Source organism: Engystomops pustulosus, chromosome 7, assembly GCF_040894005.1.
Source record: "Engystomops pustulosus chromosome 7, aEngPut4.maternal, whole genome shotgun sequence".
NCBI classification, from domain to species: Eukaryota; Metazoa; Chordata; class Amphibia; order Anura; family Leptodactylidae; genus Engystomops; species Engystomops pustulosus.
Genome location: NC_092417.1, coordinates 169,399,779 through 169,427,690, shown reverse-complemented (window position 1 = coordinate 169,427,690; position 27,912 = coordinate 169,399,779). Strand labels below are relative to the sequence as shown.

Sequence of the window (27,912 nt, the reverse complement as noted above, 5' to 3'; positions counted from 1 at the left end):
ATTGTGCGTTCTCTCTGTATGTAAACAGTGTATGAGCGTCAGGTAACGTGCCAACGCAACGTCCTAAATCCTCCCTAATACTGAGAATAGGAGGCACCCGGAGGTCCCAGATATCAGCCCCTCTAATAAGCCACAATAGATAAGGTATGAACCTTGTTGCACAGACCCTTCTATGTCCACCTAATCCAATTGGAAGAGAGAAAAGTTACTTTGTTGCTACAGGAAACTTCTTAAAATTCAAATACCCAAAATGGCCAATCCGGTGCCTCCCCAGAACTAGAGCACCTTATGTGGTGTGTATTTTTGGATACTGTGGAGTGGAGATAGACAATAAGAGTTTCCAGGAAACTACAGGCGACCTGATGAGTTCCAACGCGTTGCCAACCTGTGAGCCATCTCCATCGTGCCTTCTCGCTGTGAATGTTAACAGTGTATGAGCGGCAGGGAACGTGCCAACGCAACGTCCTAAATTCTCCCAAATACCGGGGATAGGAGGCACCCGGAGGTCCCAGATATCAGCCCCTCTAATAAACGCCAATAAATAAGATAGGGAACCTTGTTGCACAGAGTCGTCTATGTCCACCTAATCCAATTGGAAGAGAGAAAAGTTATTTTGTTGCAATAGGAAAATGCTTTAACTTCAAATATCCAAAATACCGAATCCGGTACCAGTTACATTGCGTTTAGCACTACTGAGCCCTACAGTGGCGGATACTCATCACCGAGCGCTCCGCCATCTTTCCTTACTGCTGTGTAATATAAGGGATGTACAGAGGATGTTGCGGTAATACACAGACTTGGCGGTACATCCACTCCACCGGCTAATGAGATCCGTCTGTTCCCCTCCCAGAATCTTCCGCCCTCGCTCCCCTATTTATTGCCGTAAACACACAGAAGTCTGATTTGTAATTTTTTCGCTCTGGGTCGTTTCCCGCGGTTTTGGCAGCGACTTCTGAATGATTCTTCTCAGTTCAAAATAGTTGTTAATGTTTTAAGGAAATCAGAGAGAAGGGGGCGAAGATTGTCCAAACATCTTTTAGGATTTCAGCTGGCAGCGAGAAGGCGAATATCTGGAAACATCTCCAAAGTAAACGCTCCTTAGTAACGGCTCCTGTGAACTTCAAGAAAACGGAAATTCCGGGGAAAAATCCCTCCTTTCAGATGTAAATGGATAATTGCTGAGACCAACGGATTCCGTCTGGAAGCTTCAAGGAGTCGCAGGAACTATGAACGCGCCATTGACATGGGCAGACAAGTGCGGTCTATGGTATACAGTTATACAAATAATGAAAAGTGCTTGTAGGTTTCATTTATAAGAATTTGACTACAGGTGGCGCTATGTCACCTGGGTCTTCTGATATTGTAAATTCTTAATTTGCATAAATCCTTAGTGCAAGCTGTAGTGCACCAACAACTCCCATGGACATGGTCAGGGGTCAGCATGGGCGCTCTGACCTCTCTGTGACTACACCCCCCATACAAAGCGAGCTGCCATGTCCTGTGTGTCCTGACACCTTTCTATCATAGCCAGCAGTGGTCAGGGGTCAGCATGGGTGCTCTGACCCCTCTGTGACTACACCCCCCATACACAGCGAGCTGCCATGTCCTGTGTGTCCTGACAGCTTTCTATCATAGCCAGCAGTGGTCAGGGGTCAGCATGGGTGCTCTGACCCCTCTGTGACTACACCTCCCATACACAGTGAGCTGCCATGTCCTGTGTCCTGACACCTTTCTATAATAGCCAGCAGTGGTCAGGGGTCAGCATGGGCGCTCTGACCCCTCTGTGACTACACCCCCCATACACAGCGAGCTGCCATGTACTGTGTGTCCTGACACCTTTCTATCATAGCCAGCAGTGGACAGGGGTCAGCATGGGTGCTTTGACCTCTCTGTGACTACACCCCCCATACACAGCGAGCTGCCATGTCCTGTGTGTCCTGACAGCTTTCTATCATAGCCAGCAGTGGTCAGGGGTCAGCATGGGTGCTCTGACCCCTCTGTGACTACACCTCCCATACACAGCGAGCTGCCATGTCCTGTGTGTCCTGACACCTTTCTATCATAGCCAGCAGTGGTCAGGGGTCAGCAAGGGCGCTCTGACCTCTCTGTGACTACACCCCTCATACACAGCGAGCTGCCATGTCCTGTGTGTCCTGACACCTTTCTATCATAGCCAGCAGTGGTCAGGGGTCAGCATGGGTGCTCTGACCTCTCTGTGACTACACCCCCCATACACAGCGAGCTGCCATGTCCTGTGTCCTGACACCTTTCTATAATAGCCAGCAGTGGTCAGGGGTCAGCATGGGCGCTCTGACCCCTCTGTGACTACACCCCCCATACACAGCGAGCTGCCATGTACTGTGTGTCCTGACACCTTTCTATCATAGCCAGCAGTGGTCAGGGGGCAGCATGGGCGCTCTGACCCCTCTGTGACTACACCCCCCCATACACAGTGAGCTGCCATGTCCTGTGTGCCCTGACACCTTTCTATCATAGCCAGCAGTGGTCAGGGGTCAGCATGGGCGTTCTGACCTCTCTGTGACTACACCCCCCATACACAGCGAGCTGCCATGTCCTGTGTCCTGACACCTTTCTATCATAGCCAGCAGTGGTCAGGGGTCAGCATGGGTGCTCTGACCCCTCTGTGACTACACCCCCATACACAGCGAGCTGCCATGTCCTGTGTGTCCTGACACCTTTCTATCATAGCCAGCAGTGGTCAGGGGTCAGCATGGGCGCTCTGACCCCTCTGTGACTACACCCCCAATACACAGCGAGCTGCCATGTCCTGTGTGTCCTGACACCTTTGTATCATAGCCAGCAGTGGTCAGGGGTCAGCATGGGTGCTCTGACCCCTCTGTGACTACACCCCCATAGACAGCGAGCTGCCATGTCCTGTGTGTCCTGACACCTTTCTATCATAGCCAGCAGTGGTCAGGGGTCAGCATGGGTGCTCTGACCTCTCTGTGACTACACCCCCCATACACAGCGAGCTGCCATGTCCTGTGTGTCCTGACACCTTTGTATCATAGCCAGCAGTGGTCAGGGGTCAGCATGGGTGCTCTGACCCCTCTGTGACTACACCCCCAATACACAGCGAGCAGCCATGTCCTGTGTGTCCTGACACCTTTCTATCATAGCCAGCAGTGGTCAGGGGTCAGCATGGGTGCTCTGACCTCTCTGTGACTACACCCCCCATACACAGCGAGCTGCCATGTCCTGTGTGTCCTGACACCTTTCTATCATAGCCAGCAGTGGTCAGGGGTCAGCATGGGCGCTCTGACCTCTCTGTGACTACACCCCCCATACACAGCGAGCTGCCATGTCCTGTGTCCTGACACCTTTCTATCATAGCCAGCAGTGGTCAGGGGTCAGCATGGGCGCTCTGACCCCTCTGTGACTACACCCCCCATACACAGTGAGCTGCCATGTCCTGTGTGTCCTGACACCTTTCTATCATAGCCAGCAGTGGTCAGAGGTCAGCATGGGCGCTCTGACCCCTCTGTGACTACATCCCCCATACACAGCGAGCTGCCATGTCCTGTGTGTCCTGACACCTTTCTATCATAGCCAGCAGTGGTCAGGGGTCAGCATGGGCGCTCTGACCACTCTATGACTACACCCCCCATACACAGCGAGCTGCCATGTCCTGTGTCCTGACACCTTTCTATCATAGCCAGCAGTGGTCAGGGGTCAGCATGGGCGCTCTGACTCCTCTGTGACTACATCCCCCATACACAGCGAGCTGCCATGTCCTGTGTGTCCTGACACTTTTCTATCATAGCCAGCAGTGGTCAGGGGTCAGCATGGGTGCTCTGACCCCTCTGTGACTACACCCCCCATACACAGCGAGCTGCCATGTCCTATGTGTCCTGACACCTTTCTATCATAGCCAGCAGTGGTCAGGGGTCAGCATGGGCGCTCTGACCCCTCTGTGACTACACCCCCCATACACAGCGAGCTGCCATGTCCTATGTGTCCTGACACCTTTCTATCATAGCCAGCAGTGGTCAGGGGTCAGCATGGGCGCTCTGACCCCTCTGTGACTACACCCCCCATACATAGCGAGCTGCCATGTCCTGTGTGTCCTGACACCTTTCTATCATAGCCAGCAGTGGTTAGGGGTCAACATGGGCGCTCTGACCCCTCTGTGACTACACCCCCCATACACAGCGAGCTGCCATGTCCTGTGTGTCCTGACACCTTTCTATCATAGCCAGCAGTGGTCAGCAAGGGTGTTCTGACCCCTATGTAACTACTCTGCCCTAAATAGAGCTACAATTATATATATATATTTATTAGTGTAATTGCTTGCTGGTTCCTCCTGCCTGTAGCTATTAGGTCTCCGGAGCGCTGGAGGATTTCATTATGTCTAGTAGATGTAATAAGCTATACATTATTCTCCAGCCGCAGGGGGATGATGTGCTATTAAGCGTATACACTTGTTTGTATAGATGACAGGGAGCATTTAAATACCAATCATGCCTCCAGGTGGAAATATATATAATCATAAATAGGTTTGTATATACATATATATGTGTGTGTTATATATATTGGAACATTTCTTTTTTAATACTTGACAGAACATTTGCATTTAAAAGAACCTGGATCGGCGTCATCCTGGCTGTAACCACAAGGTGGCGCCGATATAATATAACAATCCCAGTGATTATCTCACCCACCACTGACATAGAGAGGATGAGGATTTTGGTTGATTTCTAGAAAACCACCGCTGCGGATACGGGGGATCATAGGACGTGACAACTACTATGACACAGCTCTGTGAAAAAAGCTGAAATACTCTGCGGCCGTAACCAAACAGATCAGATTTTCAGGGTGGAAATATAACAAAATTCATAGTGAACAGAAAGGGGGACAAAGTAGATTTTATGGTGGATGAGGGCAAAATACAGCAGCTCTGGCTACATGTCTATAAATCACTGATCAGTGAGTGTTGTGGAGGACTACAACTCCCAGAATGTCCCTATCTAGATAGCCACCTGCCAGTTTTACTCCATGCACCTTGCAACTTTGTTCAATCATTTGATCCTTTGGATATTGGTCAGGGGAATAAATAACCCATTAAAAATGGAGGTCCGGGGGTTCCTAGTATTCACTAGGGGACCAATAACATTAGACAAGTCTGGTTCTTCTTCCATCAGGTCCAGAGTCCCCCATGCACCGCAGACCTGATGCATTGTAAGTATAAGTATAGGGGTCTATGTATATAGGGTAAATGTATAGCACCTACTATAGCAGAGACGGTCATCAAAGCCCAATTTTACTGGGTATGGGGGTACATGGGACCAGACGATCACCCATTACAGAGAATAGGGCGATATCTGATCTCCATTCCTAATAGTGAGGGCTGTGGTGGTGGGAAGACTTGGCTCCCTGCCTCCACTACTACTGCAGCAGCAGAGGTTCTGGAAGATTTTGCTTCCACCAGTGCGGCTATTACAGCATTAATTAAATTATTCTGGTCTGGCTGGTGGAGACTCGGGCTGGTAAGCGCAATGTCTAGGATTTTATTAAAGGGCGAGCGCGCCATAATAGCCCCCAGCCCCGCCGCTAGAACCCGAGTGCAGAGCAGCCTGATAATCGCCTGACACCAGCACAGAGGGGGTATAAAGGGCAGCATTACACGGGTGAAGACAGGGGGCGATGCCAACTCAGATTTATTTATTAATGAACATGAAATATTATCACCCACCAGGGGGGGGGGGGGAGTACAGGGCGATGGATTAGGAAAGAGAAGACAATTCGCCAAGATTTATAATTTACAGGGTTGTCTAAGAAGAGTATAAGAGCCAAATTTTTACTTGTAAGGACACGTTATACATAAATGCTACCATTATACAGAATAATAATGATAATGCAATATGATGAATGATAACTCAGGATCAGTACAGGATAAGTAATGTCATGTATGTACACAGTGACTGCACCAGCAGCAGAATAGTGAGTGCAGCTCTGGAGTATAATACAGGATGTAACTCAGGATCAGTACAGGATAAGTAATGTCATGTATGTACACAGTGACTGCACCAGCAGCAGAATAGTGAGTGCATCTCTGGGGTATAATACAGGATGTAACTCAGGATCAGTACAGGATAAGTAATGTCATGTATGTACACAGTGACTGCACCAGCAGCAGAATAGTGAGTGCAGCTCTGGAGTATAATACAGGATGTAACTCAGGATCAGTACAGGATAAGTAATGTCATGTATGTACACAGTGACTGCACCAGCAGCAGAATAGTGAGTGCATCTCTGGGGTATAATACAGGATGTAACTCAGGATCAGTACAGGATAAGTAATGTCATGTATGTACACAGTGACTGCACCAGCAGCAGAATAGTGAGTGCAGCTCTGGGGTATAATACAGGATGTAACTCAGGATCAGTACAGGATAAGTAATGTCATGTATGTACACAGTGACTGCACCAGCAGCAGAATAGTGAGTGCAGCTCTGGAGTATAGTACAGGATGCAACTCAGGATCAGTACAGGATAAGTAATGTCATGTATGTACACAGTGACTGCACCAGCAGAATAGTGAGTGCAGCTCTGGGTATAATACAGGATGTAACTCAGGATCAGTACAGGATAAGTAATGTCATGTATGTACACAGTGACTGCACCAGCAGCAGAATAGTGAGTGCAGCTCTGGGGTATAATACAGGATGTAACTCAGGATCAGTACAGGATAAGTAATGTCATGTATGTACACAGTGACTGCACCAGCAGCAGAATAGTGAGTGCAGCTCTGGAGTATAATACAGGAAGTAACTCAGGATCAGTACAGGATACGTAATGTCATGTATGTACACAGTGACTGCACCAGCAGCAGAATAGTGAGTGCAGCTCTGGGGTATAATACAGGATGTAACTCAGGATCAGTACAGGATAAGTAATGTCATGTATGTACACAGTGACTGCACCAGCAGCAGAATAGTGAGTGCAGCTCTGGGGTATAATACAGGATGTAACTCAGGATCAGTACAGGATAAGTAATGTCATGTATGTACACAGTGACTGCACCAGCAGCAGAATAGTGAGTGCAGCTCTGGAGTATAATACAGGAAGTAACTCAGGATCAGTACAGGATACGTAATGTCATGTATGTACACAGTGACTGCACCAGCAGCAGAATAGTGAGTGCAGCTCTGGGGTATAATACAGGATGTAACTCAGGATCAGTACAGGATAAGTAATGTCATGTATGTACACAGTGACTGCACCAGCAGCAGAATAGTGAGTGCAGCTCTGGAGTATAGTACAGGATGCAACTCAGGATCAGTACAGGATAAGTAATGTCATGTATGTACACAGTGACTGCACCAGCAGCAGAATAGTGAGTGCAGCTCTGGAGTATAATACAGGAAGTAACTCAGGATCAGTACAGGATAAGTAATGTCATGTATGTACACAGTGACTGCACCAGCAGCAGAATAGTGAGTGCAGCTCTGGGGTATAATACAGGATGTAACTCAGGATCAGTACAGGATAAGTAATGTCATGTATGTACACAGTGACTGCACCAGCAGCAGAATAGTGAGTGCAGCTCTGGGGTATAATACAGGATGTAACTCCTCATTATTCTCTGGGTTTCCTATCAGTTCTGTGGTGCAGTGGAGATGTGAGTGTAGCTTTCCTGTGTGGTTTGGGTCACACATCAGTGACATAGATAATAAGCTCTGTAATGGCAGGACACACCATACAGGTTGCAGTAACTCAGCAGCACCATGATATCCGTGACAGTCTGCACCGCACAACCAGCCGTCACAGCAGGAAGTCTGAGCCGGAGAGAACATCTGCGAAGACTTCTGAGAAAACCACAAACTAATCAGCAATTAATGAAGAAAGATTGTCTCTGTATTGTTTCTCTTTGCTGATGGAAGTGACTGATGTGTCACAGATGTTCATGGCCGAGGTCCTGCAGTTATGTCGCTGCCATTCAGTCCTCCTGGAAGGACCTGGAGGACCTTGTCCATCCTTCCCCTGGATACAGGAGTCCCATGTAGACCCGACCATTGCTCTGTACATATGTCACCCACTACACAACCGGGACCCCAATTCATTTTTTCGGAATCCCAGGATGAAGCGGTGCCGGAGCGCTCCGTATTCCCTGGAGGGTAAGAGGAGATGACGTCTGTCAGGATGGAAGCCTAGCGTGACTGGAGCAGACCTGACTTCTGTGCACAGCCCTCCTCTCTGGGTATTATAGGTGCTCAGAATACACAGCTGACCCCAGCGTCAACTGCTGAGCCCCCAAACTATAGGGCAAAGGTCAGCCATACATGATGATGGGTGTGACTCAGATTTCCCTGAAACCGACAAGACTAATAGATCATATAAATTCTTTGCTGATTTATACTCACCTCAAAATGGACCAAATTCTTAAAGGGGTTGTCCACTTTCATCAAATAATTTATATTGTCTGTGTAATGAAAAGTTCCCCATTCACTTTCTCTATCAATTCCTCGCAGTTTTCTAGATCTCTGCTTGCTGTCCTTCTATAAGAAGCTTCATTGTTTACTTCCTGTGGATAAACATCAATCCCAGGTCATGTGATGTCACACAGGTGCACAGCTTGTTACATCCCTGGTCATGTGATGTCACACAGGTTCATGGCTCGCTATCTCCCTGGTCATGTGATGTCACACAGGTGCCCGGCTCGTTATCTCCCTGGTCATGTGATGTCACACAGGTGCACGGCTCGTTATATCCCTGGTCATGTGATGTCACACAGGTGCACGGCTCGTTATATCCCTGGTCATGTGATGTCACACAGGTGCCCGGCTCGTTATCTCCCTGGTCATGTGATGTCACACAGGTGCACGGCTCGTTATATCCCTGGTCATGTGATGTCACACAGGTGCCCGGCTTGTTATATATCCCTGGTCATGTAATGTCACACAGGTGCACGGCTCGTTATATCCCTGGTCATGTGATGTCACACAGGTGCCCGGCTCGTTATCTCCCTGGTCATGTGATGTCACACAGGTGCACGGCTCGTTATATCCCTGGTCATGTGATGTCACACAGGTGCCCGGCTTGTTACATCCCTGGTCATGTGATGTCACACAGGTTCATGGCTCGCTATCTCCCTGGTCATGTGATGTCACACAGGTGCCCGGCTCGTTATCTCCCTGGTCATGTGATGTCACACAGGTGCACGGCTCGTTATATCCCTGGTCATGTGATGTCACACAGGTGCACGGCTCGTTATATCCCTGGTCATGTGATGTCACACAGGTGCCCGGCTTGTTACATCCCTGGTCATGTGATGTCACACAGGTTCATGGCTCGCTATCTCCCTGGTCATGTGATGTCACACAGGTGCCCGGCTCGTTATATCCCTGGTCTTGTGATGTCACACAGTTGCCCGGCTCGTTATATCCCTGGTCTTGTGATGTCACACAGTTGCCCGGCTCGTTATATCCCTGGTCATGTCATGTCACACAGGCGCACAGCTCGTTATATCCCTGGTCATGTGATGTCACACAGGTGCACGGCTCATTATATTCCTGGTCATGTGATATCACACAGGTGCACAGCTCGTTATATCCCTGGTCATGTAATGTCACACAGGTGCACGGCTCATTATCTCCCTGGTCATGTGATGTCACAAAGGTACACGGCTCATTATCTCCCTGGTCATGTGATGTCACAAAGGTGCACGGCTCATTATCTCCCTGGTCATGTGATGTCACAAAGGTGCAAGGCTCGTTATATCCCTGGTCATGTGATGTCACACAGGTGCACGGCTCATTATATCCCTGGTCATGTGATGTCACAAAGGTGCACGGCTCATTATATCCCTGGTCATGTGATGTCACATAGGCACACAGCTCTGATTACAATTTGTGTTATAACGAGCCATGAACCTGTGTGACATCACATGACCAGGGACCAGTGTTTATCCACAATGACAACAAGCTGGCATATGGAAAACCGTGAGCAATTGATACAAAAAGTAGAACTTTTCATTACAAAAACAATATGAATTATTTGCTCAAAGTGGACAACCCCTTTAATTTTTAGTTCTTTGCCTCTATTTTACTCTATCTGTCCGAGTCCAGGTTTCCGCAAAAGATGTAAAGATGATCCTCAGGGCCTAAACGTCACCGTCATCTCATACAGCAACATCAAAGTAGCTGCGGCGTAGAAACTTTCATGGAAACGCGAAGTCATTTGCATCTGGAGGAAGAGCGCGGCGTGTGATTAGAGTCACTTGTGCTGAGCCGTATGTCAGGACGTGTCACTCCTCTGCGTGTTCTGTACTTCACCCATGAAGGATAATTCACCTCCGGAGAAGAGCCGCACGTGCACGGAAATCTAATGTGACAGCGGGAGAGGAGCCGTCTCTATAGAGCCCCCCACACGTCCTCAGTCTCCCCCAATTCCTTCACTACATCTTATCTTATGAGAGACGTTTCAGGACTGACGAAATCCAACAAGTGCATGACTCCATCTTTATACACAGAGAGACAAATTTAGTCTGTAGGCCGACGCGTTTCGGCCGCCATGAGTAAGGACTAAGCAAAACGCGTTGGTTCTGTCTCTTTCTTAACCTTTCTATTTGCCGTGTGAGTGATAAAGAAATACCCGGAATGATTATGGGGTCTCCTCTTGAGCTGGATGTTTGTTTGTTTTCCATGGAATGTGGTTTATCCGTGCCCGGGGGTCTCCTGGGACTTGTAGTGACAATACGAGATGATTTTCTCCTTTCTTGGGATAATAGCCCCATCTCATACATCCTATTTTTAGAAGATGCCATCACTTTGTGTCCCAGCACTGTGCCCCCTATATTGTGGGGGATTACTGCCCAGGACCACATAATGGGACAATCCTATCAGCCCATGCCATGTGGGGGCAGTAGAGATCTGTGACTAGCTGTATCATTCACCTGCCCTTAAAGGGCATGTCAACAGCAGGGGAAATGTCTTAAAGGGGCTACAACAGTGTAATCCAGGGGCTAGTACCGGAACGGAGGGGACAGATAAAAAATTACTGCTAGTATACAGTGTATTTTATTCGGATAACCCCTTTAAGGTTAAAGGAAACCCGTCCCCACCTACCCCACTTTGCTCTGCCTAGTAAAGGGTCATGGAAGATTTTAGTCATGCTCCTACCACACAGAGGCTCAGAACACAATCACCTAAGGCTCTATAAAATTTGTGATTTAGGAAATCTGCTGCATGTCACTGAATAGAAACTTGATTGAAAGATACAGAACAGTATCAGTTTTGATTGCAGTTTTATTCCATTTGGATACTTTTACGAGGGCTGATGCTGTCCCAATTGGTGATCCCTATTTTGTATCAAAATGATCCCCAATTAGGCAACAACGTAGCAAGAACATGAATTTGTTAGATGATTGTATATCAGGGGATTCCCACAAACCATGTGATTCCAGCTGCCTCTGATGCTGGTATCAGCAATGAGAAGAACAGCCCCGTCCTCTTTGTAGTGGCCTCTAAGTGTCACTGCACCTACTATTCCCTTGAGCTGTAATTACTCAGTCTGGCCACTGCACAGAGAATGGAGCTGTCTCTACATGTTGTTTTTTTTAGCAAATCAACACTCTGGACCACCTGTTATGTGATATCATCTATTCCGTGCAATCAGACGCTTGTTCCTGGCACAAATTGGCGCAAGTACAAGGGGTCGCAGACTGGAGCGCTGTATAGACTGTTCTCCTCATCATCATCATCAGGAGCCCTGAATCACCACATAAATAAATGTTGCAGTGATTGGCCGCTCATCATAGTCATCACATTACCGAAATCACTGGATTCCTGGAATCCCCCCCCTTCCCCCCTCCATCAGCCGGACGCATCAGACCCGGCGAGGTACGGCGGGATAAACAGTAAGAACCGCTCCGATCTCTGAAGTTTCCCATAAATTTGGGACGAAAAAAAAGTGAAAAAGACAAAGTTAAAAATAGAGGATTGCAAATGGTAAAAACGTTTGAGCGGCTTCCAGCCGAGCGTGAAGGGAAAGGCAGTTTCCTATTACAGAATGTACCAACAGTTCACGTCTAATAATACACAGACAAGACGGACATGATGGAGGGGGTGCGGGCGCCATCTATGAGGCCCCCCGACACCTGCGGCCCCCAGACTCCGGCCGCTTCCAGGCGATGTCAATCCCTCCATCCATGCCAAAAAAAGACGTAAACAGAACAGTCACACACAATAAAACTCAGACTCCCAGCATGCAAAGCGTGCGGACTTGTATATACAAGGTTGCCAATGTATGAATACCATTTCCCTGAAGCTTAGGGGCAGGTGCATGGGGTCAGCACAAGTTTGCTTCCTACTGACCCCGTAATCAGTAATAGGAGGACTATAAGTCCCAGCCAACTCAGTAATGGTATATTACATGACTGTAGCCGTTAAAGGACATCTACCAGGATGAAGGATTGTAAACCGAGTACACTGATATACTGGTATGCACCCCCTCTTCTTTTAGCATCTTATGCCCTGGTTTTTAAGGAATAAAGGTTTTAAAAAATTATGGAAATTAGCCTGAGGGGCTCCAGGCTCTATTGTCATTTATGAAGCCCGGAGCCCCTCGGGCTCATTTGCATAATTTTAAAAACCTTTTCTTTGTAAAAATAAGGTCCTAAGAAGCTAAAAGAAGAACAGCACCTGACAGAGGGCGCACTTATGTGTGCTTGGTTTACAATCCTTCATCCTGGTGGTGGATGTTTTTTAATGTTTGTCTTCTATCTCTTGGGGTCTTTATTACCTGATACAAAGCTCCAGACCCCCTAAATTTTTGGTGCACGTTATAATAAACCTGTTCTTCCTTTATGGTCCTGTCTCATTTTCCCTACATTTCATAAAATTTTACAAAATTTTGCAACATCTTAATAGCGATGGCTGTAGAGAGATTAGTTATCTCTCCCAGGAAAAGCTGGGTGACAATGCAATGAGGTGGATGACGCTGCACAAGGTTTCTTCCCCAGCTTTTCCAGACCACTGACCTGCTTATACAATGTATGCAGTCACCCAGCTTTCCCAGAAACATTCTGATTATTAGACATATGTGACTACATATACTCAGGCTTGATATAACATACGCGGCGCCTATGACTTGTAACTGACCCCCATGACGGTGCCTTAAACCTCGGAATATAAACATTGGGAGAGACAGGAGCCCGGAGGACAATCGCAGGGAGTTTATATCGTTGTTATGGAAATATTTAAATAAGAGGCAAATGTACAGATAAAGCTGAGAATAGACAGGGCCCTGCAGGTCACGACAAGTCCTGCTCCACCTGATACAAGCAAATAGAGCGAAAACAACACCCACGCTCCATGTACAAGGATATCGCCTGCAGGGTACGTCAGCATGTACAAATCCGATGCTGACACTAGATTTGCATGTGTTTCAAGTAGATCTGTCACAGATTTGCTAAAGAATTGTCCAAATTTGTTTAGAAGTTCTTTCCTATGATCCTAAAATGATCAGTGAAGCCCCCATTAGACCCACCGTGAGGTCATGTATCTAATAACTCAGTGCTACATACCCTATACACCCCAATAACTATTCTGTAGCAGCTTTTTGTTACCCAACTTTCCCATTAACAGATAAGAAATGTCGATATTTGTGAGGCAAAACTGCAAATTTTCTGCATAAAGATATTGATGGTACCTGCAGCCACCACTAGAGGGAGCCGAGAGGGCTAGTGCATACAGATTTCTTAAGGGATTGTCCAGTCACTACAGGTTATCCCCTTTTCACAGGGTAGGGAATAACTTGACGATAACAAGGACTGGAGTGTACGGTACCCCAATGAATCGGGAGGTAGGTTAGCTGTTCGATGGCACTGACGGGTGGCTACTTGCCAAATATTGAGCTCCAGTGGCATATCCAGTGTATAGGGGAAATGTGATGTGGCTGGACATCCCCTCTAAGTTCAATCTACATCTACATTTATGCAGGTGGGCTCCACCTAGTGGTGAGTGCAGAGCAGCAGAATTTGACATTTTCATTTAAGTGGATAGTTAGACTATGCATTCTATCATTCCTATATGAAGGCTCCAAGCATATAGGGGACAAGTAGACTAGGCCTAGGACCCAGCTCCTATGTGAACTACTTTCTGGTATTTCCATATATATATATATATATATATATATATATATATATATATATATAGTATATTTCCACCTGGAGGCATGATTGGTATTTAAATGCTCCCTGTCATCTATACAAACAAGTGTATACGCTTAATAGCACATCATCCCCCTGCGGCTGGAGAATAATGTATAGCTTATTACATCTACTAGACATAATGAAATCCTCCAGCGCTCCGGAGACCTAATAGCTACAGGCAGGAGGAACCAGCAAGCAATTACACTACATATATATATACACACACACACATATATATATAGTGCCGGACCCGTTCATACAGCGCAGACCTCGGTGAACAGGCTTAGTGGGCCCAATGATGTGAGCGGAGTATTAGGGGCAGTAGGTCAGTGCTAGAGAAGGATATTTTATACAAGAAGGAGGTGATGTATGTGTGACTATATATACACACACACATTAAGGGCAGTGAGCCATCAGTACAGTATAGAGTATTAGGGGCAGTGTGTCATCAGTACAGTGCAGAGTATTAGGGGCAGTGTGTCATCAGTACAGTGCAGAGTATTAGGGGCAGTGTCATCAGTACAGTGCAGAGTATTAGGGGCAGTGTCATCAGTACAGTGCAGAGTATTAGGGGCAGTGTCATCAGTACAGTGCAGAGTATTAGGGGCAGTGTCATCAGTACAGTACAGAGCATTAAGGGCAGTGTGTCATCAGTACAGTGCAGAGTATTAGGGGCAGTGTCATCAGTACAGTGCAGAGTATTAGGGGCAGTGTCATCAGTACAGTGCAGAGCATTAGGGGCAGTGTGTCATCAGTACAGTGCAGAGCATTAGGGGCAGTGTGTCATCAGTACAGTGCATAGTATTAGGGGTAGTGCCATCAGTACAATTCAAAGTATTAGGGGCAGTGTGTCAGTACAGTACAGAGTATTAGGGGCAGTGTATCATCAGTACAGTACAGAGTATTAGGGGCAGTGTATCATCAGTACGATACAGAGCATTAGGGTAGTCCTATCAGTACAGTACAGGGTATTAGGGGCAGTGTGTCATCAGTACAGTACAGGGTATTAGGGGCAGTGTCATCAGTACAGTACAGAGTATTAGGGGCAGTGTCATCAGTACAGTATAGAGTATTAGGGGCAGTGTGTCATCAGTACAGTGCAGAGCATTAGGGGCAGTGTGTCATCAGTACAGTACAGAGTATTAGGGGCAGTGTCATCAGTACAGTACAGAGCATTAAGGGCAGTGTCATCAGTACAGTATAGAGCATTAGGGGCAGTGTGTCATCAGTACAGTACAGAGTATTAGGGGCAGTGTCATCAGTACAGTATAGAGTATTAGGGGCAGTGTGTCATCAATACAGTACAGAGCATTAGGGGCAGTGTGTCATCAGTACAGTACAGAGTATTAGGACCCGGCTTGGTATGTCACGTGTACAGTGCAGAGTATTAGGACCTGGATTGGTATGTCACGTGTACAGTGCAAAGTGTTGGGATGGGGCTTGGACCGCTGTGTACAGTGCAGAGTATTGGGATGGGTCTTGGACCGCTGTGTACAGTGCAGAGTATTGGGATGGGGCTTGGACCGCTGTGTACAGTGCAGAGTATTGGGATGGGTCTTGGACCGCTGTGTACAGTGCAGAGTATTGGGATGGGGCTTGGACCGCTGTTTACAGTGCAGAGTATTGGGATGGGGCTAGGACCGCTGTGTACAGTGCAGAGTATTGGGATGGGGCTTGGACCGCTGTGTACAGTGCAGAGTATTGGGATGGGGCTTGGACCGCTGTTTACAGTGCAGAGTATTGGGATGGGGCTTGGACCGCTGTGTACAGTGCAGAGTATTGGGATGGGTCTTGGACCGCTGTGTACAGTGCAGAGTATTGGGATGGGGCTAGGACCGCTGTGTACAGTGCAGAGTATTGGGATGGGGCTTGGACCGCTGTTTACAGTGCAGAGTATTGGGATGGGGCTTGGACCGCTGTTTACAGTGCAGAGTATTGGGATTGGGCTTGGACCGCTGTTTACAGTGCAGAGTATTGGGATGGGGCTTGGACCACTGTGTACAGTGCAGAGTATTGGGATGGGGCTTGGACCACTGTGTACAGTGCAGAGTATTGGGATGGGGCTTGGATCGCTGTGTACAGTGCAGAGTACAGGTCAGCCAGTCAGTAGAGAGAAGCAGAGCTGTGGGGATGGATGTGGTGTCCGCTCTGCAGATGGTTGCACTGCAGTGAATACAACAATCCCACTCACTATACAGAGCTCCGGGGTCTCATCACATACGGATGGTCTCCATGTTTCTGGGACTCAGGACCTGGCAGTCCACCTGGTAATGAAGTGTTACAAGTGTATAATTCAGCAGCATGGCCATTCAGGGGGCTGAGAAAGCTGAGTGCCCTCCCATGCAGGAGCCAATGACACGACGAGTTGTAGGATTTTTACTATGCATTTTACTACCATATGTCTTTCCCTCCCTGTAACAGGTGCCCCCGCCATCCCACCCCACCATGACACCCCTTCCCAGCCCTCCGCTCTCCGCTGCTGGGAGAACTGGCTTCGAATGAATTTTCCAATGTGTTTGTAGGAAAATCTGACTGTATAGAAAGACTAAATATAACCGCTCATTGCCATCTGCTGAGTGCGGGCGTCATGTCACACTGCAGGTAATGCCCCCCGTTACGGGGCCCCCCGTGCCAATCATACAAATATACAATAACCCATCCGTATCTCATCACTCCCCAAATCTTCTCCCCCCCATGAGAGGGAGGATACAGTGATTCATAAGAATACAGTGACAGGAAGCCATTCTGCGGCTGCCAAAATCCATCTTCACACATGTCTGCACCCCGCGCCTCCCTGTTACCAGCCCAATTTCGTAGCGTAACACGTCCCCCATGTGTCTGAGGAGATGAAATATGGCTGAGGGCTGGATGCTGCAGAACGTCGCACTGCAAACCTCAATAAAAACATTTACGAAGCGCGATCCCCCCCATATAGATAACCCCCACTCATCTAGTGACCCCTAGATGTACTACTACTACAATCCTCCATCCTCCCATCTTAGTAGTAAAGTCACATCCTTCCCGTCTGACGACACCTGTCTGAATCCGCCACTTCCAGGCATCTCCGCTATTACACCGAGGGGGATATGATGCATTATGGGTCAGGGATGAATGTAAAATGCAGGATCGGGCGCTGATTGCTCTATAGGAGGCGCATACTGGCATATTTAACCCTAAAGTGATCATCTATCATCAGCTTTCCTGATTTAACCCATCTATATCCCAAATCTAGTGCGACATATGGACTCACATACATGTGCAGGGGGGTGCAGATCAATGGGTAGGTGCCCCATGTCTCTGCTTCTCGCCCTGCCACTTCTGGGGGGGGGGGGGGTCATGCTGGCACATGTTCTGCTAATGTTATATCTGCCAGGATGATCCTAATACTGTATACAGCATAAACATACACATAAAATCCATAGGGTCTATTCTGATGGCACGTACATTGGGAGAATGATTGGCATGTAATCCCCATCTCTGGGTGGCACAGCCTCCCCATCACTCTCCTTCCAAGAATCTAGCATGTTCTGCTCTATTAGAAGCATATAGTGAAATATTTTACCCCTATATCCGGAGAATGATCAGAGGGCTCCCTATATCCCCTACCACCTGGGTGGCATTGGGTATTTACCTCTCTCATTCCACCCTACATGACAGTATAGGAATCATATCCGTCACGGCTATCCGTTCCGATCCTAACACTGTACATAAAATCTATATATAGCCTGGACCTGGAGGATTGATATATATGTTCCAGGGTAGATCCTATACAAGAAGGTCATTGCAGGCTAACGTCCATCCTCACACATCCTCTATGGGTGGCACAGAGTACAGTAAATATTCTCCCCCCCCACCAGAATGTGCAGATTCTCCCCCTTATAGACCAGCTATGGGTTAGCGATAAGATGTGACCCCCAGACCACGATGAAGATTCTCTGACCTGTGTGTCGAATACATTTTCCGTCTCTTCCGTCTTCTTGATGGGAAGAGCTTCCCCCGTGGACTCGTAACCGTAGTGCGGCTTCAGTGGGATCTGACTCGTCTGATACGACGGCTTGGACACTTCGATCTTGTTCCCTAATTTCAGGTAACAAGGCTGAGGGATTGTCCTCGCGGGGACGTGAACGATAGGAGCGGCGCTGTGGACCGGTTTGGGCAGTCCAGATTTCATTTTGGAAGCCACCAGGATGGATGGCATCTTCTCCACCTTCTAGACACCCTTTTATTTTTTCTCTCTGTGGACCACCTTGTCCTCCTTAGAAGAAGAAAATCCTCCCAATCACATCCGCTGCAGAGCTTCTCCAGCCAGACAGGAATGCTTTAGTGGACCTGTGTCTCCATCGTCATGGTCTCACACCTGTGATAGGATACAGACGCTCATCTTCATTATCTTCTCAGTCCATCTTCCAGATTCTTCTTGGAGAAGCCTCCAGCATCTGCTTGACCCCGGTTTGGCTTCTCACGAGAAGAAGGATTTCCAAGCTTAAGATGTATTTTCTTCCGTCTCGGCCAAGAAACAGATGCGGCTTAGGAGTCTGCTGGCTGGTGCCCTTGGATATTTGCTTTTCAGGGAAGCGGGGCTCTTAGTAGAGGAGGACTAGAAGGTCCATGTGGCTGGTGGGATCCTGCGGCAGCGCAGTGACAGTACTACAGAGCTCGCCCAACCTGTAGACCTTAGCAGAATAGTAATGTGTCAGTGGCACGGAGCTGAGTGTGTGGGTGCAGCCTGCGTTTTGACAGGACTGGAGGATGGAGGCTGCTGGTTGGCGGAGGAGAAAATCTCTCTGCAGGAGAGGAGTGGCCGAGCTGTCAGACGCTCTCACCGTACTAGGGAACAGCCAAATAACTGCCGGGAATACAGGGGACTGTGTGATTCAAAGGAAAACATCGCCCTGGATGGAAACGGGCGCAGGGAACCTGGGCGAGGGTCACGTGACTCTCACAGCATTATCTAAATGACTGGTCACAGGGCAGCAACCGTAATAAAGATACAACGTTACAGCTGCAGAGGAACACATTGTAACATTATACACAGTCACCTGCGGGGTTAAAGGCAAAAACACCCTCATTTTAGGGAAATATAATCTGCAATGCTGCTACACAGACATCCAGGGGCCACATTACCTGTTGCACAGTCTCGCTGCCCTTACAGTAAAGACCCCCTCCTGCTTCTCCGCACACAGAGGATGTCCCCTTAGTATAGAAACACAACGGTGTATAATGAATAGACCATAGTAGAGACTCCTGTATTAAAGGGGTTGGCGGCTTTCTACAATCATTAACAAGGTAAGTTCTATATGGGTGGCCCAGGGGTTTTTGTGGCCAACCCCTTAACTATTGATTTACTTTTCATTTTTTTCATATGCTTTTTATGTCACCATTTGGATAAAGAGTTATTCTTAATTAAAGGGGTTGTTCCCTTTTAGAAAATATTTGATATTGTTTGTGTAAATGAAAAGTAGGTACAGAAAGTATATTGGAAAATTGTATCAGTTCCTCACAGTTTTCTAGATCTCTGCTTCCTGTCATTCAACGGAAAGCTTCATCGTTCATTTCCAGTAGAAATCTGTCCCTGGTCATGTGATGTCACACAGGTGCACAGCTCATTATATCCATAGTCATGTGATGTCACACAGGTGCACAGCTCATTATCTCCCTGGTAATGTGAGGTCACACAGGTGCACAGCTCATTATATCCATAGTCATGTGATGTCACACAGGTGCAAAGCTCATTATATCCATAGTCATGTGATGTCACACAGGTGCAAAGCTCATTATATCCATAGTCATGTGATGTCACACAGGTGCCTGGCTCGTTATATACCCCTGGTCATATGATGTCCTGTAGGTGCACGACTCGTTTTATCCCTGGTCATGTGATGTTAAACAGGTGCCTGGCTCGTTTTATCCCTGGTCATGTGATGTCACACAGGAGCATGGCGTGCTATATCCCTGGTCATGTGATGTCACACAGGTGCACGGCTCGTTATATCCCTGGTCATTTGATGTCACACAGGTGCACGGCTCGTTATATCCCTGGTCATGTGATGTCACACAGGTGCACGGCTCGTTATATCCCTGGTCATGTGATGTCACACAGGTGCACGGCTCGTTATATCCCTGGTCATGTGATGTCACACAGGTGCACGGCTCGTTGGTTTACAAAGTTCTGATTAATCTCTGTGATACCAATTGCTCATGCACCTGTGTGACATCACATAACCATGGTCAAATTTCTATCCAAAGTAAGTAAACAACGAAACTTCCTATAGCATGACAGCAAGCAGAGATCTAGAAAACCATAAGAAACTGCTACAGAAAGTATATTAAAAACTGTATAACTTTTCCTTACAAAAACCATATCAATTATTTACTGAAACTGAACAACCCCAAAAAATCGTCTCCTCCTTCCCACCGAAGAAAGATATCACTGCACGTTCTCCTGCAGTAATCGTGGGAGCAGTACCGGGTCCCGGGGGAGAAGGTAGAAGCAGTGTATTACCACTTCTTCCTTCTCCTTTCTGTACTGCATAGCACTGAAGGAGCGCCACACAGTGAATGCAGGAGCCGGCAGTGTCACCGGGTCTATAGAGTCATAGAAAGGGTTAAGTAGAGTTGCCACAGTACAGCTCTTGCCACAGTACAGCTCGGCCACAGTACAGCTCTTGCCACAGTACAGCTCTTGCCACAGTACAGCTCTTGACACAGTACAGCTCTTGCCACAGTACAGCTCTTGCCACAGTACAGCTCTTGCCACAGTACAGCTCGGCCACAGTAGAGCTCGGCCACAGTACAGCTCATCCCCAGTACAGCTCGGCCACAGTACAGCTCTTGCCACAGTACAGCGGGGCCACAGTACAGCTCGGCCACAGTACAGCTCAGCCACAGTACAGCTCAATCCCAGAACAGGTCAATCCCAGTACAGCTCGGCCACAGTACAGCTCAATCCCAGTACAGCTCGGCCACAGTAAAGCTTGGCCACAGTACAGCTTGGCCACACAGTATAGCTCGGCCACACAGTATAGCTCGGCCACACAGTATAGCTCGGCCACACAGTATAGCTCGGCCACACAGTACAGCTCGGCCACACAGTACAGCTCGGCCACACAGTACAGCTCGGCCACACAGTATAGCTCGGCCACACAGTATAGCTCGGCCACACAGTATAGCTCGGCCACAGCACAGCTCATCCCCAGTAAAGCTCGGCCACAGTACAGCTCAATCCCAGTACAGCTCGGCCACAGTACAGCTCAATCCCAGTACAGCTCGGCCACAGTACAGCTCGGCCAAAGTACAGCTTAACCCCAGTACAGCTCGGCCACAGTACAGCTCGGCCAAAGTACAGCTTAACCCCAGTACAGCTCGGCCACAGTACAGTGAAAACCTCCTCCCAATTCACTGACAAATAAGAACAAGATTGTTTTGGGGACTTTATACATTTAGCAGAACTTTATACAAGTCTGTAGGAGGCAGGGCTGTGTCTGCTGGTGCACAGGTTTTATTCATTTTACACCTACAAGGGATTGTCATTCATAGTGCAAAGGGGTGGTGGTGGCAAAACAGCATAGAAAACAGGGGCACCAGCGGGCATGACCTTGTCCCATTTTCACAAATATTAAAAAAGATTCCCTTATATAATGTTGGGTGCAGTTGAGGGTAAGTTGGGTGGTGGTAGACAGCCCTTAATTCTGATCACCTTTCCAGGTACTCAATACACTCACTGTAGGTGCCATCCTTAACCTCCTAAATATGTAGTAGTGTCTCTAGTATATCATGCAGACGTCCCATGTTCCCCTCTATAGCGGAGGAGCTCTGTCCTTCCCATGTATATCTATAGCCTTTTGGGTGCAGTACATCATATGTTGTGCCATCTGCCTGATGTATAGGACCCAGACTGAGGCCTCAAATCACTTCCTAGAAAGAAGATGATGTTTGCTGAGGAACTATATGAGCACCATATAGCAGTATTATAAGGTATTTAGCATGGCAGCCATCACAGAGTACTGTGCCACCCTGTGCCATTTGTAATTGAATGGAATCAAAATGTGAGCTCTGATCGACGACATTAGGATGGGAATACCTAGAATTTTTGGTTATAAGCCTAACTTTTGTTATTACTTTGGTTCTTCCATACATTGCGTCTCACAAACCTCAACCCCTGCTGCCAGCGTCTTAGAGGGGCATCATATAGCTATAGTGACACTGACTGGCAGCCCTATTCACTGAAGACAAAACAGCACCAAAAATAGAAGAATAGACAAAAACTACACACAACAGGACAAAGCACCCCTTATAACTTCCATTGTAGGAGATAAAAAGAACATTACCATACAATAGGAGAGAACAAGCCAAATATTCTGCCACTGGTGCCAATGAATCTGCCAGTCTGGAAGGAAACCAATAACTGCAGGAATACCCTGAACTAGAGAACACAGAAAACATTTGAACATTGGTGCACCTTATACATAAAGCGTGTGTGTATATGACGTACCAGAATTTGGTGGTGTCGCGGAAAAAGAGCGACCGTGACACAAAACTGGCGCGAACACTTGGAAGATACATGTGCAAGCAGTTTCCACGTTCTTTTCAGGGCAAAGTCAGACAGAAAACTGGTGCAAACACTTAAAAAAATGTGAGCCAATTTGTTTCCAGGTGTCAGCGTGTCCCTGTCCTGTCCCCCAAGTGTCAGCGTGTCCCTGTCCTGCCCCCCCAAGTGTCAGCGTGTCCCTGTCCTGTCCCCCAAGTGTCAGCGTGTCCCTGTCCTGTCCCCCCAAGTGTCAGCGTGTCCCAGTCCTGCCCCCAAGTGTCAGCGTGTCCATGTCCTGTCCCCCAAGTGTCAGCGTGTCCCTGTCCTGCCCCCCAAGTGTCAGCGTGTCCCTGTCCTGTCCCCCAAGTGTCAGCGTGTCCCTGTCCTGTCCCCCAAGTGTCAGCGTGTCCCTGTCCTGTCCCCCAAGTGTCAGCGTGTCCCTGTCCTGTCCCCCAAGTGTCAGCGTGTCCCTGTCCTCTCCCCCAAGTGTCAGCGTGTCCCTGCCCTGTCCCCCAAGTGTCAGTGTGTCCCTGTCCTGTCCCCCAAGTGTCAGCGTGCTCCTGCCCTGTCCCCCAAGTGTCAGCGTGTCCCTGTCCTGTCCCCAAGTGTCAGCGTGCTCCTGCCCTGTACCCCAAGTGTCAGCGTGTCCCTGCCCTGTCCCCCAAGTGTCAGCGTGTTATTGCTTTGCACCTTATGTATCATTATTCTCTACCACATGTCAGAGCTGTATTCTTTCTGAGAGCCCAATATTATACAATTATCCCATATATAGCTCCATACGTGCGCCCCTTATAGATGTGTTCACCCCCGGATTACACATCTGGATCTGTAGAGAGTCTCAGTAAATATTGGCTGTAGTCCCTGAGATGTTAATGAGGATCTGCGTCCTCTGTGTATCTATATATGAAGGGAGTAATTACTGAGGGGGAACGAGAGGCGCGAGACTGTCACTAGTTTCTATGGAGATCGGAAAAAAGTTTCCTATCACACGACTCCCCAATTCCAAGACGCTCCGAATTCTCCAAACTGCAAGTACAGACATACAAGGGATATGTGATCAGAGCCCAGTGTGTGACCCTACAGCTGCCCATGAGTCCAACAAGAATCCAGCAGTAATAGGGGGCCAGGAGACCCCCTAAACCTAGACCCTTCTCAGCCATGTCTGATGACTACTCCGCCGCCCCCCCCCCCCCCCCCATCCTCCGCTGGATGTTATTCCAGGACAAGGTACATGATTTATTTTCCTGTAAATCATAGTCATAGAAACTAAAATATCTGATGAAGCATTACCTCTAATTTCCATGACAACTTTGTACCCAGCAGAGATTAGTCATACGATTCTGTATAAAATATGAAGTCAGAAGATCAATATCCTGACATAATCACAAGAGAAGATCTGATCGATACAAAGCAGCCGGAATATGGAGATGAAGACGGCAATAAACCTAAAAATACACAATAGGAGGAAGCAGAGTCACAGCGAGCGCTCATGTGCCCTGTCTACTGGCATCAGGGAGTCTGAGCCCCACCTCTTATTAAAGGGGATATACTCTAGTGTGACATCACTGTGTGTATTATCCCTGTACTGTGACATCACTGTGTGTATTATCCCTGTACTGTGACATCACTGTGTGTATTATCCCTGTACTGTGACATCACTGTGTGTATTATCCATGTCCTGTGACATCACTGTGTGTATTATCTCTGTCCTGTGACATTACTGTGTGTATTATCCTGTACTGTGACATCACTGTGTGTATTATCCCTGTACTGTCACATCACTGTGTGTATTATCTCTGTACTGTGACATCACTGTGTGTATTATCTCTGTACTGTGACATCACTGTGTATTATCTCTGTACTGTGACATCACTGTGTGTATTATCCCTGTACTGTGACATCACTGTGTGTATTATCCCTGTACTGTGACATCGCTGTGTGTATTATCCTGTACTGTGACATCACTGTGTGTATTATCCCTGTACTGTCACATCACTGTGTGTATTATCTCTGTACTGTGACATCACTGTGTGTATTATCTCTGTACTGTGACATCACTGTGTGTATTATCCCTGTACTGTGACATCACTGTGTGTATTATCCCTGTACTGTGACATCACTGTGTGTATTATCCCTGTACTGTGACATCACTGTGTGTATTATCTCTGTACTGTGACATCGCTGTGTGTATTATCTCTGTACTGTGACATCACTGTGTGTATTATCTCTGTACTGTGACATCACTGTGTATTATCTCTGTACTGTGACATCACTGTGTGTATTATCCCTGTACTGTGACATCACTGTGTGTATTATCCCTGTACTGTGACATCACTGTGTGTATTATCCCTGTACTGTGACATCACTGTGTGTATTATCCCTGTACTGTGACATCACTGTGTGTATTATCCCTGTACTGTGACATCACTGTGTGTATTATCTCTGTACTGTGACATCGCTGTGTGTATTATCTCTGTACTGCGACATCACTGTGTGTATTATCCCTGTACTGTGACATCACTGTGTGTATTATCTCTGTACTGTGACATCGCTGTGTGTATTATATCTGTACTGTGACATCACTGTGTGTACTATCCCTGTACTGTGACATCACTGTGTGTATTATCCCTGTGCTGTGACATCACTGTGTGTATTATCCCTGTACTGTGACATCACTGTGTGTATTATCCCTGTACTGTGACATCACTGTGTGTATTATCCCTGTACTGTGACATCACTGTGTGTAGTATCCCTGCACTGTGACATCACTGTGTGTATTATCCCTGTACTGTGACATCACTGTGTGTATTATCCCTGTACTGTGACATCACTGTGTGTATTATCCCTGTACTGTGACATCACTGTGTGTATTATCCCTGTACTGTGACATCACTGTGTGTATTATCCCTGTACTGTGACATCACTGTGTGTATTATCCCTGTACTGTGACATCACTGTGTGTAGTATCCCTGCACTGTGACATCACTGTGTGTATTATCCCTGTACTGTGACATCACTGTGTATATTATCTCTGTACTGTGACATCACTGTGTATTATCCCTGTACTGTGACATCACTGTGTGTAGTATCCCTGTACTGTGACATCACTGTGTGTACTATCACTGTACTGGGACATCGCTGTGTGTATTATCCCTGTACTGTGACATCACTGTGTGTACTATCACTGTACTGGGACATCACTGTGTGTACTATCACTGTACTGGGACATCACTGTGTGTATTATCCCTGTACTGTGACATCACTGTGTGTATTATCCCTGTACTGTGATATCACTGTGTGTGTATTATCTCTGTACTGTGATATCACTGTGTGTATTATCCCTGTACTGTGATATCACTGTGTGTATTATCCCTGTACTGTGATATCACTGTGTGTATTATCCCTGTACTGTGACATCACTGTGTGTATTATCCATGTACTGTGACATCACTGTGTGTACTATTCCTGTACTGTGATATCACTGTGTGTATTATCCCTGTACTGTGACATCACTGTGTGTATTATCCCTGTACTGTGACATCACTGTGTGTAGTATCCCTGTACTGTGACATCACTGTGTGTACTATAACTGTGTGTATTATCCCTGTACTGTGACATCACTGTGTGTATTTTCTCTGTACTGTGACATCACTGTGTGTATTATCTCTGTACTGTGACATCACTGTGTGTATTATCCCTGTACTGTGACATCACTGTGTGTATTATCCCTGTACTGTGACATCACTGTGTATATTATCTCTGTATTGTGACATCACTGTGTGTATTATCCCTGTACTGTGACATCACTGTGTGTAGTATCCCTGTACTGTGACATCACTGTGTGTACTATCACTGTACTGGGACATCACTGTGTGTATTATCCCTGTACTGTGACATCACTGTGTGTGTATTATCCCTGTACTGTGACATCACTGTGTGTATTATCTCTGTACTGTGACATCACTGTGTGTATTATCCCTGTACTGTGACATCACTGTGTGTATTATCCCTGTACTGTGACATCACTGTGTGTATTATCCATGTACTGTGACATCACTGTGTGTACTAACCCTGTACTGTGATATCACTGTGTGTATTATCCCTGTACTGTGACATCACTGTGTGTATTTTCCCTGTACTGTGACATCACTGTGTGTATTTTCCCTGTACTGTGACATCACTGTGTGTATTATCCCTGTACTGTGACATCACTGTGTGTATTATCCCTGTACTGTGACATCACTGTGTGTATTACCCTGTACTGTGACATCACTGTGTGTATTATCCCTGTACTGTGACATCACTGTGTGTATTATCCCTGTACTGTGACATCACTGTGTGTATTATCTCTGTACTGTGACATCACTGTGTGGATTTTCCCTGTACTGTGACATCACTGTGTGTATTATCCCTGTACTGTGACATCACTGTGTGTATTATCCCTGTACTGTGACATCACTGTGTGTATTATCCCTGTACTGTGACATCACTGTGTGTATTATCCCTGTACTGTGACATCACTGTGTGTATTATCCCTGTACTGTGACATCACTGTGTGTATTATTCCTGTACTGTGACATCACTGGGTGTATTATCCTGTACTGTGACATCACTGTGTGTATTATCCCTGTACTGTGACATCACTGTGTGTATTATCTCTGTACTGTGACATCACTGTGTATTATCTCTGTACTGTGACATCACTGTGTGTATTATCCCTGCACTGTGACATCACTGTGTGTATTATCTCTGTACTGTGACATCACTGTGTGTATTATCCCTGCAGAACAATTTTCTCTAATAATGATAATTTTAGTTATTACACAAGGCAGTCATGATATAAACATGTCAAAAATGTGTAGATCACAGAAACATTGTACAAGACATAAGAAACCCCCCCGGGCTCGCCCCACACCACATCATACACATCTCTCCCGCTTTGTGTCTCGTGTTCTCTTTGCTGGGAGCCGCACTGGGGGCCAATGAGACAAAGATACAACAATCCTCCTCTATTCACATAAGTCCCAAAAATCCACTAATATCATGGACATAATTTAGAGTTCACTCTACATCAGCCATTTATGGGGGTCTACAAAACAGCACCTATTGTGTGCTAATCTATAGTATACATGGACAAATCTTTCATGGTTACTGACGTATATAGCAAAGGGGAAAGTTCACCATCAAAAAAACCTCCAACACAAAAAAACTG

General features: G+C 47.0%; 1 protein-coding gene across 9 annotated transcripts in view; it reads right to left on the bottom strand.

Annotated features, from left to right (window-relative positions):
- NAV2 (neuron navigator 2) overlaps window positions 1-27,912 on the bottom strand; it is a 318,312-nt gene that overhangs the window by 152,698 nt on the left and 137,702 nt on the right. For 3 of the 9 annotated variants that reach the window (XM_072118918.1, XM_072118917.1, XM_072118920.1), the window contains exon 1: window positions 18,114-18,911. The exons of 4 other annotated variants lie outside the window; for them this stretch is intronic. In XM_072118918.1, coding sequence (XP_071975019.1) covers window positions 18,114-18,371 — 258 coding nt within the window. In that variant the 5' untranslated portion in view covers window positions 18,372-18,911. Of the gene's footprint in view, window positions 1-18,113; window positions 18,913-27,912 lie in introns of those variants that run through there. 2 more of the 9 variants (XM_072118915.1, XM_072118916.1) reach the window with 1 other exon arrangement.